The 12,052-nt window shown below is 49.6% G+C and overlaps 1 protein-coding gene across 1 annotated transcript in view; it reads left to right on the forward strand.

The window, feature by feature from the left end:
- Positions 1–11,839, forward strand: part of ZFHX3 (zinc finger homeobox 3) — a 188,679-nt gene extending 176,840 nt beyond the window's left edge. The window contains exons 8-9 of the mRNA XM_023738419.1: positions 449–5,917; positions 10,170–11,839. Coding sequence (XP_023594187.1) covers positions 449–5,917; positions 10,170–11,839 — 7,139 coding nt within the window. The remainder of the gene's footprint in view (positions 1–448; positions 5,918–10,169) is intronic.
- The last annotated feature ends 213 nt before the right edge of the window (positions 11,840–12,052 follow it).

Below are 12,052 nucleotides of genomic sequence, written 5' to 3' on the forward strand. Positions count from 1 at the left end.
AGTAGACAGCAGTTCTTATAAATTTCCTATTACTTAGGACAGCATTAATTCAACAGTTCAGATCCACTGTGCTAAATTCTTAATACATAAAAGTAGAAGGGGAATCCAGTCTAAGATCAAGCACCTTTCAAACCAGTTCTTGAGAAATTGAAGATTCTCAGTCAAGCAATTAAATATTGTTTAAAAAAAAAAAAAAAGACTTTCAGATCTGTGATATAGACCTATTAAGAGTTGAAACTTTCTGTATTTCTTTTTATTCATCTCTGTTCCTGTGTGCCCTGTTTATAATATGTAATACTGGGGGATCTGTGGAGAGATTCTGTCTTTCAGGTTGGGTATTTCTCTCATCATTAGATTCTTAGTCCTCACTAGGTAGACAGCTCACCCTGGGTGCTCTCCTTGAAACAAAGCCTTGTTTATCTTTGGGCTTGATTTTTTTTTTTTACAGAAACCTCAGAGGATCTAGGAAAGAACATCTTGCCTTCAGTGAGTGCAGAGCACAGTGGAGATTTGAAGCCATCTCCTGCTGACCCAGGCTCTGTGAGGGAAGACTCAGGCTTCCTCTGCTGGAAGAAGGGGTGCAACCAGGTTTTCAAAACTTCTGCTGCCCTTCAGACACACTTCAGCGAAGTTCACACCAAGAGACCTCAGCTGCCTGTGTCAGATCGCCACGTGTACAAGTACCGCTGTAATCAGTGTAGCCTGGCGTTTAAGACCATTGAAAAGTTGCAGCTCCATTCTCAGTACCATGTGATCAGAGCTGCCACCATGTGCTGTCTTTGTCAGCGCAGTTTCAGAACTTTCCAGGCTCTGAAAAAACACCTCGAGACGAACCACCTGGAGTTGAGTGAGGCTGACATCCAGCAGCTTTATGGTGGCCTTCTGGTCAATGGTGACCTCCTGGCAATGGGAGACCCCACCCTGGCTGAGGACCACACTATAATCGTTGAGGAAGACAAGGAAGAAGAGAGTGACTTGGAAGATAAACAGAGCCCCACGGGCAGTGACTCTGGGTCGGTACAGGAAGACTCGGGCTCAGAGCCAAAGAGAGCTCTACCTTTCAGAAAAGGCCCCAACTTCACCATGGAAAAATTTCTAGACCCTTCTCGCCCTTACAAGTGTACTGTCTGCAAGGAATCTTTCACTCAAAAGAACATCCTGTTAGTGCACTACAATTCTGTCTCCCACCTGCATAAATTAAAGAGAGCCCTTCAAGAATCAGCAACTGGTCAGCCAGAACCCACCAGCAGCCCAGACAACAAACCTTTTAAGTGTAACACCTGTAATGTGGCCTATAGCCAGAGTTCTACTTTGGAGATCCACATGAGGTCTGTATTACATCAAACCAAGGCCCGGGCAGCCAAGCTGGAGGCTGCAAGTGGCAGTAACAATGGGACTGGGAACAGCAGCAGTGTCTCCCTGAGTTCTTCCACCCCAAGTCCTGTGAGTACCAGCAGCAGTAACACCTTTACCACCACCAATCCAAGCAGTGCTGGTATCGCTCCGAGTTCCAACTTACTGAGCCAAGTGCCCACTGAAAGTGTAGGTATGTTGCCTCTTGGGAATCCCATCGGAGCCAACATTGCTTCCCCTTCAGAGCCCAAGGAGGCCAATCGGAAGAAGCTGGCAGATATGATTGCTTCCAGGCAACAGCAGCAACAGCAGCAGCAGCAGCAGCAGCAGCAGCAGCAGCAACAACAACAACAAGCACAGACACTGACCCAGGCCCAGGCCCAGGCCCAAGTTCAAGCTCACTTGCAGCAAGAGCTGCAGCAGCAGGCTGCCCTGATCCAGTCTCAGCTATTCAACCCCACCCTCCTTCCTCACTTCCCCATGACCACTGAGACCCTGCTGCAATTGCAGCAGCAGCAGCATCTCCTCTTCCCCTTCTATATCCCGAGTGCGGAGTTCCAGCTCAACCCCGAGGTAAGCTTGCCTGTGACCAGCGGGGCGTTGACGCTGACTGGGACAGGCCCAGGCCTGCTGGAAGATTTAAAGGCTCAGGTTCAGATCCCACAGCAGAGCCACCAACAGATTCTGCAGCAGCAGCAGCAGAGCCAGCTCTCTCTGTCCCAGAGTCACTCTACCCTTCTTCAGCCAAGCCAACACCCTGAGAAGAAGAACAAATTGGTCATCAAAGAAAAGGAGAAAGAAAGCCAGAGAGAGAGGGACAGTGCCGAGGGAGGAGAAGGCAATCCAGGACCAAAGGAATCACTGCCAGATGCCGTGAAGGCCAAAGAGAAGAAGGAGTTGGCACCAGGGAGTAGTACTGAGCCTTCCATGCTCCCTCCACGCATTGCCTCAGATGCCAGAGGGAATGCCACCAAGGCGTTGCTTGAGAACTTTGGCTTTGAGCTGGTCATTCAGTACAATGAGAACAAGCAGAAGGTGCAGAAGAAGAATGGGAAGACTGAGCCAGGAGAGAATTTGGAAAAGCTTGAGTGTGACTCCTGTGGCAAGTTGTTTTCCAACATCTTGATTTTAAAGAGTCATCAAGAGCATGTTCATCAAAATTACTTTCCCTTTAAACAGCTGGAGAGGTTTGCCAAACAGTACAGAGAGCACTATGATAAACTCTATCCCCTGAGGCCGCAGACCCCAGAGCCGCCACCCCCTCCACCTCCACCCCCACCTCCTCCTCCTCCTCTTCCTGCAGCACCACCTCAGCCAGCTTCCACGCCAGCCATTCCTGCCTCAGCCCCACCCATCACATCTCCAACGATTGCACCGGCCCAGCCATCTGTTCCGCTTACTCAGCTCTCCATGCCAATGGAGCTGCCTATCTTCTCACCGCTGATGATGCAAACAATGCCACTGCAGACCCTACCAGCTCAGCTGCCCCCTCAGCTTGGACCTGTGGAACCTCTGCCTGCAGACCTGGCGCACCTGTACCAGCATCAGCTCAATCCAAGCCTGCTCCAACAGCAGAATAAGAGGCCTCGAACCAGGATCACGGATGACCAGCTCCGAGTCCTGCGCCAATATTTTGATATTAACAACTCCCCCAGTGAAGAACAGATCAAAGAGATGGCAGACAAGTCTGGGCTGCCCCAGAAAGTGATCAAGCACTGGTTCAGAAATACTCTCTTCAAAGAGCGGCAGCGTAACAAGGACTCCCCTTACAACTTCAGCAATCCCCCGATCACCAGTCTGGAGGAGCTCAAGATTGACTCCCGGCCCCCTTCACCAGAACCTCAGAAGCAGGAGTACTGGGGAAGCAAGAGGTCTTCAAGAACAAGGTTTACTGACTACCAGCTGAGGGTCCTGCAGGACTTTTTTGATGCCAATGCTTACCCAAAGGATGATGAATTTGAGCAGCTCTCTAATTTACTGAACCTTCCAACCCGAGTCATAGTGGTGTGGTTTCAGAATGCCCGACAGAAGGCCAGGAAAAATTATGAGAATCAGGGAGAGGGCAAAGATGGTGAGCGGCGTGAGCTTACCAATGATAGATATATTCGAACGAGCAACTTAAACTACCAGTGCAAAAAATGTAGCCTGGTGTTTCAGCGCATCTTTGATCTCATCAAGCACCAGAAGAAGCTGTGTTACAAGGATGAAGATGACGAGGGGCAGGATGACAGCCAAAATGAGGATTCCATGGATGCCATGGAAATCCTGACTCCCACCAGCTCTTCCTGCAGCACCCCAATGCCCTCACAGGCTTACAGTGCCCCAGCTCCAACAGCCAATACAGCTTCCTCCGCCTTCTTGCAGCTTACAGCTGAGGCTGACGAACTGGCCACTTTCAGTTCAAAAACAGAACCAAGTGATGAGAAACCAAAGCACGCTGAACTTCCCAGTGCACAGGCAAACCAAACCCAAGAGAAACAAGGACAACCAAAGCAAGAGCTGCAGCAGCAAGACCAGCCCGAGCAGAAGACAAACACACCCCAACAAAAGCTCCCACAAATGGCTTCTCCCCCTTCGTTACCACAGCCGCCTCCACAAGCACCCCCTCCTCAGTGCCCCTTACCACAGTCGAGCCCCAGTCCTTCCCAGCTCTCTCACCTTCCCCTCAAGCCCCTCCACACGTCAACCCCTCAGCAGTTGGCAAACCTACCTCCTCAGCTAATCCCCTACCAGTGTGACCAGTGTAAATTGGCATTTCCATCATTTGAGCACTGGCAGGAGCATCAGCAACTTCACTTTCTGAGTGCACAGAACCAGTTCATCCACCCCCAGTTTTTGGACAGGTCACTGGATATGCCTTTCATGCTCTTTGACCCAAGTAACCCACTCCTGGCCAGCCAGCTGCTCTCTGGGGCCATACCTCAGATTCCAGCAAGCTCAGCCACTTCTCCTTCAACTCCAACCTCCACAATGAACACTCTGAAGAGGAAGCTGGAAGAAAAGGCCAGTGCAAGCCCTGGCGAAAATGATAGTGGGACAGGAGGAGAAGAACCTCAGAGAGACAAGCGTTTGAGGACGACCATTACACCAGAGCAGCTAGAAATTCTCTACCAAAAATATCTACTGGACTCCAATCCAACTCGAAAGATGTTGGATCACATTGCGCATGAGGTAGGCTTGAAGAAACGTGTGGTGCAAGTTTGGTTTCAGAATACCCGAGCTCGGGAAAGGAAAGGACAGTTCCGGGCTGTAGGTCCAGCCCAGGCCCACAGGAGGTGCCCGTTTTGCAGAGCGCTCTTCAAAGCCAAGACTGCCCTGGAGGCTCACATACGGTCTCGTCATTGGCATGAAGCCAAGAGAGCTGGCTACAACCTAACTCTGTCTGCAATGCTGTTAGACTGTGATGGGGGACTCCAGATGAAAGGAGATATTTTTGATGGAACTAGCTTTTCTCACCTACCCCCAAGCAGTAGTGATGGCCAGGGTGTTCCCCTCTCGCCTGTGAGTAAAACCATGGAGTTGTCTCCCAGAACTCTTCTTAGCCCTTCCTCCATCAAAGTGGAAGGGATTGAAGACTTTGAAAGCCCCTCCATGTCCTCAGTTAATCTAAACTTTGACCAGACTAAGCTGGACAATGACGACTGTTCCTCTGTCAACACGGCAATCACAGATACCACCACTGGAGACGAGGGCAATGCAGATAATGACAGCGCGACAGGAATAGCCACTGAAACCAAATCTTCAGCACCCAATGAAGGGTTGACCAAAGCCGCCATGATGGCAATGTCTGAGTATGAAGATCGGTTGTCGTCGGGTCTGGTCAGCCCAGCCCCGAGCTTCTACAGCAAGGAATATGACAATGAAGGCACAGTGGACTACAGTGAAACCTCAAGCCTTGCAGATCCCTGCTCTCCGAGTCCTGGGGCAAGTGGGTCAACAGGCAAATCTGGAGATAGTGGGGATAGGCCTGGGCAGAAACGTTTTCGCACTCAAATGACCAATCTGCAGCTAAAGGTCCTCAAGTCATGCTTTAATGACTACAGGACACCCACGATGCTAGAATGTGAGGTCCTGGGCAATGACATTGGATTGCCAAAGAGAGTTGTTCAGGTCTGGTTCCAGAATGCCCGGGCCAAAGAAAAGAAGTCCAAGTTAAGCATGGCCAAGCATTTTGGTATAAACCAAACGAGTTATGAGGGACCCAAAACAGAGTGCACTTTGTGTGGCATCAAGTACAGCGCTCGGCTGTCTGTACGTGACCATATCTTTTCCCAACAGCATATCTCCAAAGTTAAAGACACTATTGGAAGCCAGTTGGACAAGGAGAAAGAATACTTTGACCCAGCCACTGTACGTCAGTTGATGGCTCAACAGGAGTTGGACCGGATTAAAAAGGCCAATGAGGTCCTCGGACTGGCAGCTCAGCAGCAAGGGATGTTTGACAGTGCCCCTCTTCAGGCTCTTAACCTTCCTACAGCATACCCAGCGCTCCAGGGCATTCCTCCTGTGTTGCTCCCCGGCCTCAACAGCCCCTCCTTGCCAGGCTTTACTCCATCCAACACAGGTGGGTTCTGCTCTAGGCGATTCTTTCTCCTTTAAAGAGCTAGCTGCCCAATTAAGAGTTTTGTCATGTGGCCACCACCCAAACCCTCCCAGTACTGGAAGGAAGCTTCCCCTTTCTAGTTCTCTAAGAGAAACAAAACTTCAGTTCCTTTCCATTTAGTCTCCCTACTGCTGGTGTGCAACTGAGTCTTTGCCTTCCTAGGTAAGGAATGGAACCTCCTAACTGAAACATCTCTTCTGAAACCACTCTTTTGCCCTGTGTTCAGTAGCACAACTAGGGGGTGTGCTATAGGTGAAAGCTTGAGGGTCCTAGCCTACTAACTCCTGGGGTATTTTCAAGAAAGATGTTTCCACCATAGACTCATTCAGTCCTTGTGGAAATGCTGATCCCATCTAGACATTTGTCACAAGTATAAGACACCAGAACCTCGTTAGTTCTGGGTTATCCTCTATGGAAACTGGTTCGAGATTATTTAAATCAACTCTTTGCCCTTGCCTGTGGTCCAGCTCTCTTTTTTAGAGAGTTACTTGCTCTGGCAGGAGAACTGCTATCAAGAAGCAGCTCTTTTATGATGAGTCCTTACTCCTGGAGTTCTCTCTTAACTTCTAATGAAATTGCCTTTCTACTTGAGTGTACTGACCAGGAATCTTGTATTGGGCAGTGTAGTTCTGAATTTTGATATGTTTATCTTCCAGACAGACAAATGCACATGTTTAGGGGTTCTCAGTCACCCCTTCATTTCTTTTCGCCCATCGCTTCCTCCTTTATTCAGAGTCATACATATTTAGCACTCTTGTATTTCCACTTAATAGAGAGTTTGATAGTTCTTCCTAACTACCTCTTTTGTTCCTCCATCCATCATCATCCATCTTCTCTGGATCCATCTGTCTTTTGTAAATTGGACCTTCACCTCCAATATCCTGTGAGGCTTAGGCAAAAGTCTGCAACTTCGCCCAATGGGCTGCACTGGCCAGTGCACATTCACCAAAGGAGAGCCCCTCAGAGTGCCTCCCTGACTTTTAAAACACGTCTTTGTTCCCAGTGCTTGAAGTGGCTCTGCTGTTTCCTAGAGCAGTCCTGGTTTCTGGTTGAATTAATTCTCAGTTTTACAGAACATGAAGCTACCTCATTCCTGGTCCAGTTTCTTATCCAAAGAGAAGAACAAGAAAAGAAGGCATTAAGACATAGAAGTAGTTGCTTATATGTGTTGGCAAGTAACGTTACAGAATGATGCTAAAGCCAGCCAGATATAAGCCAGGAAATCAGCTATGGAAAGTGTCCAGGCACTGAATTACCCTTGCAGCCCAGGACCTTGGCAGAGGAGCTTGGGAAGGCCCAGCCTATCATAATAATGTGAACAGATTAGAATCAGGATGTCTGATCTATTCCCCTTGTTTTACAGATGAGAAAACTGAGGCCCAGAGAGGTCAAGACCATTCAGCAAGCTAGGGTAGGAGCCAGAGCTCCCACCCAGGCCTCCTGGCTCCCAGTGCTTTGTGCTCCTTCCACAACACCCAATATGAGCCAATCAGTCAACAGGTATATGTTTAGTGCTACTCAGGTTCTGACCACTCAGAGTGGACTCAAGATAGAAAAATCTGCTCTTTATTCAGGGCAGCCAGACGTACCCCAGTTACCTTCACCTGACTGCACCACAGCTCTCAGGAGCACTGGATATGGAATGGGAGGGAATTAACTCATGTTTCTTAAGTCTGTATTATATGTGAAGCCTAATTCTAAACTCTTTCCACATGGTCTTTCATTTAATGCCTACAACCATCTATTGTGGAAAGTTGAGGTTCCACGAGGTCAACAGGCCAACAACACACAGCTGATGATGTATGTTAGCTAGTACTACCCTGGTTAGTCTGACTCCAGAAGTGCATAGCTGAGTTTCTGGGGGATGAAATAATTTGCTCAGTTCTGATTTTACAGATGAAAAAGCTGATTATCATGGAATTATTATGAGAATGTACTGAGCTACTGTGTCTAACATGGCTAGTGCAGACTTTAGAAGTACAGGTTCAATAAATGTTTCTTAACATTGGGATCTTTTATGTAGGCTGTCAGTTGAGGATACAGAAAGTCAGTTTAAGGCCTTCTTACCCATGTCTTTCTCCTGAAAGCCTAATGCCCATAGGGATGGGGAAATCGCAGATGTTTCTTCCTTGCCGCACTGATCTTTTGGCTCTGGCCCCAAGCCTAAAACCTGGAGCAGACCCATTGCCTTGTGATTTGACAGAAAGAGTCATGCCCCAAGTTTAGAATTCATAATCCATTCTGTCTTGGCCTCATTTGTGCAGCTTAATCAAGACTTTACTGATTTCCTCAGTAAAGTCAGTCACATCTTTTCCTCTGGTTTTAGTCCCTTTTGTATGTTGAGGAAACTGGACAGCTTAATTTCAGAGGTCCTGTTCTGCCATTTTGGAAGAGTATGTGATGCTGAGGGAATCATCCTCCTTGGTTACCCAAGTGTTAGTGGATGTTTTTCTAGGATTGGCAATTTGATGCAACCCTGTTTTCTTCATCTAAACTTTGAGGGCTTTTAAAATGCAGTCTAATAGTTTGGTGAACATTGCACCACGGTAGCCAGAAATGGCAATGGTTTTCACTCACGTTGCAGTGATCCTCACTCAGGTCTGGGCTTAAAATGTGTTTTTCACAAAGACAGTGTCATGTTTTTGAACCCCTGCCGCAGCTTTCTGGCAGAGGATGGTCCAGATGAAATATAAGGAGCTATAGAATTTATGATTTTATATTTTGGGAGCCCCTAAAAGGAGCCCTGGTGGCACAGTGGTTAAGGGCATGGCTGCTAATCAAAAGGTCGGCGGTTCGAACTCATCAGCCACTCCACTGGAGAAACATATTAGCAGTCTGCTTCTGTAAAGATTATAGCTTTGGAAACCCTCTGGGGGCAGTTTTAGTCTGTCCTATAGAGTTGCTATGAGTTAGAATCGCCTTGATGGCAACGGGTTTGCTTTGTATATAGTGTCCTCTGAAGTGAAGAGATGTGCACTGTCTAGTTTCTTGGGTGTGGTGAATGAAGATGTGTTCTGGTGGCCGTTGCCTGTGAGCTCTTCTTGATTCCTGCAGCTTGGTGTACCATCAGCAGCACTATCCTCTATCATCACCCTAGAACAGAAGACTCGAATAAGGAGACAGCTGTGGGTCAGGGAGGATATTAGGTTCTGGGGGGGGTGAAGGCTCTGCAGGGTAGTGGTGGATTAGATCTGACTATGATCGAGGATGGGACTGTACCCCATTCGGGCCTGGTGACATGGTCAAAGACCCTTACCACCCCCATAAGTAATGAGGCCTGGGGGTGGGTGGGGGTAGGTTGTGATGTCTTGGGAATTGGTGGTGCCAGCACCTCGGGCTGTTCCATTTTGGTCAGTGCTTTTCTCTTCGTCCTGTAGCTAGTTATTCAAGCATCTGTAGCCCTGCCAACTCCTGCATGTCATTCAGTGGCTAGAGGAGACGTTTGGTTCCAGAACTTCAGAATCCTATTCCTAGATAGTCAGCTGGGCAGAGGCAGTGGAAGAGTTTTCCCTGGATAGATTGTTTTCCCATGCTCTTCCTTCACATTTTCCTATTCCTCCTCTTCTCTCTGCCCTCCTGTAGCATCTATTCAGCTATAGCACCAGGGATCAGAGGGAGGAGGCCTGTTCATTTGTTCACGTGGCCTTGGAGCCTTGCCAGCTTTGTTTTCACTCTCTTCTCCTGTTGCCTCAACTGTGGCTGTACTGTTCCTGTGGAGCTTTGGTTCAAATGAGTCCCAACTGAAAATAGCTAGTTTAGGGGCCTCCAGACTAACTGCACTGGGCAGAGCGAGTGATACCTGAGATCGCATGGCCAAGAAAATGTGAACTAGTGGGAAAAATGAACTAGTGGGCATAGCATATTGGGCAGGAAAGTGTTGGAAGCTGGAAGTTGTTTAGCTGAACAGAGGAAGTATGGGAGCTGACCCAGGACTGGATCCTGATTTTACAAGGTTATCCAACCCTGGATCACAATGGTCCAGTCCCACTGTGAATGGGGTTGCCAAGAGTCAGGGGCTGACTCGACAGCAGCTAGCAACAGTCCAGCCGTAAGCCTGGAGGGATACTTCTGTTGGAAACACTGGTTTTGAGAGGATCTTTCAAGTTTAAACCTTGAGACGTCCAAATAATGTGTCACTGACACAGGTAAGATACCAAGCTCAGCCTCACCACCCCAGACTGACATGTGATTTCCCTTTCTCCATTCCCTTCAGCTTTAACGTCTCCCAAACCGAACTTGATGGGTCTGCCCAGCACAACAGTTCCTTCCCCTGGCCTCCCCACATCGGGATTACCAAATAAACCGTCCTCAGCATCGCTGAGCTCCCCGACCCCAGCACAAGCCACCATGACGATGGCCCCTCAGCAACCCTCCCAACCCCAGCAGCAGCAACCACAGGGGCAGCAGCCGCCACCGCCAGCAGCAGCCCAGCCGCCACCCGCACCACAGCTCCCGCCGCAACAGCAGCAACGTAAGGACAAAGACAGTGAGAAAGTAAAGGAGAAAGAAAAGGTACACAAAGGGAAAGGGGAGCCCCTGCCTGTCCCCAAGAAGGAGAAAGGAGAGGCTGCTACAGCGGCGGCAGCCACAATTTCTGCCCCACTCCCCACCATGGAGTATGCAGTGGATCCTGCACAGCTGCAGGCCCTGCAGGCAGCCTTGACTTCGGACCCCACAGCATTGCTCACGAGCCAGTTCCTTCCTTACTTTGTACCAAGCTTTTCTCCTTATTACGCTCCCCAGATCCCTGGCGCCCTGCAGAGCGGGTACCTGCAGCCCATGTATGGCATGGAAGGCCTGTTCCCCTACAGCCCTGCGCTGTCGCAGGCCCTGATGGGGCTGTCCCCGGGCTCCCTACTGCAGCAGTACCAGCAATACCAGCAGAGTCTGCAGGAGGCCATCCAGCAGCAGCAGCAGCGGCAACTGCAGCAACAGCAGCAGCAGCAGCAAAAAGTGCAGCAGCCCAAAGCAAGCCAAACCCCAGTCCCCCAGGGGGCTGCTTCCCCAGACAAAGACCCTGCCAAAGAATCCCCCAAACCAGAAGAGCAGAAAAACGCACCCCGTGAGGTGTCCCCCCTCCTGCCGAAACCCCCCGAAGAGCCAGAAGCAGAAAGCAAAAGTGCGGACTCCCTCTACGACCCCTTCATTGTTCCAAAGGTGCAGTACAAGTTGGTCTGCCGCAAGTGCCAGGCAGGCTTCAGTGACGAGGAGGCGGCGAGGAGCCACCTGAAATCCCTCTGCTTCTTCGGCCAGTCAGTGGTGAACCTGCAGGAGATGGTGCTTCATGTCCCCACCGGCGGCGGCAACGGCGGCGGCGGCAATGGCAGCGGCGGCGGTAATGGCGGCGGCGGCTCGTACCACTGCCTGGCGTGCGAGAGCGCGCTCTGTGGGGAGGAAGCTCTGAGTCAACATCTCGAGTCGGCCTTGCACAAACACAGAACAATCACGAGAGCAGCAAGAAACGCCAAAGAGCACCCTAGTTTATTACCTCACTCTGCCTGCTTCCCCGATCCTAGCACCGCATCTACCTCGCAGTCTGCCGCTCACTCAAACGACAGCCCCCCTCCCCCGTCAGCCGCCGCCCCCCACTCCGCTTCCCCCCACGCCTCCAGGAAGTCTTGGCCGCAAGTGGTCTCCCGGGCTTCGGCTGCGAAGCCCCCTTCTTTTCCTCCTCTCTCCTCATCTTCAACGGTTACCTCAAGTTCATGCAGCACCTCAGGGGTTCAGCCCTCGATGCCAACAGACGACTATTCGGAGGAGTCTGACACGGATCTCAGCCAAAAGTCCGACGGACCGGCGAGCCCGGTGGAGGGTCCCAAAGACCCCAGCTGCCCCAAGGACAGTGGTCTGACCAGTGTAGGAACGGACACCTTCAGATTGTAAGCTTTGAAGATGAACAATACAAACAAATGAATTTAAATACAAAAATTTACAAACCAATTTCAAAAATAGACTAAACTGCAATTCCAAAGCTTCTACCAAAAAAAAAAAAAAAAAAAAGGAAAAAAAAGAAAAAGCGTGGGTTGTTTTCCCATATACCTATCTATGCCGGTGATTTTACATTCTTGTCTTTTTTTTTTTTCCTTTTATTATTAA

The sequence above is a fragment of the Trichechus manatus genome, unplaced genomic scaffold, assembly GCF_000243295.1.
Source record: "Trichechus manatus latirostris isolate Lorelei unplaced genomic scaffold, TriManLat1.0 scaffold00116, whole genome shotgun sequence".
In the NCBI taxonomy this organism is placed as follows: domain Eukaryota; kingdom Metazoa; phylum Chordata; class Mammalia; order Sirenia; family Trichechidae; genus Trichechus; species Trichechus manatus.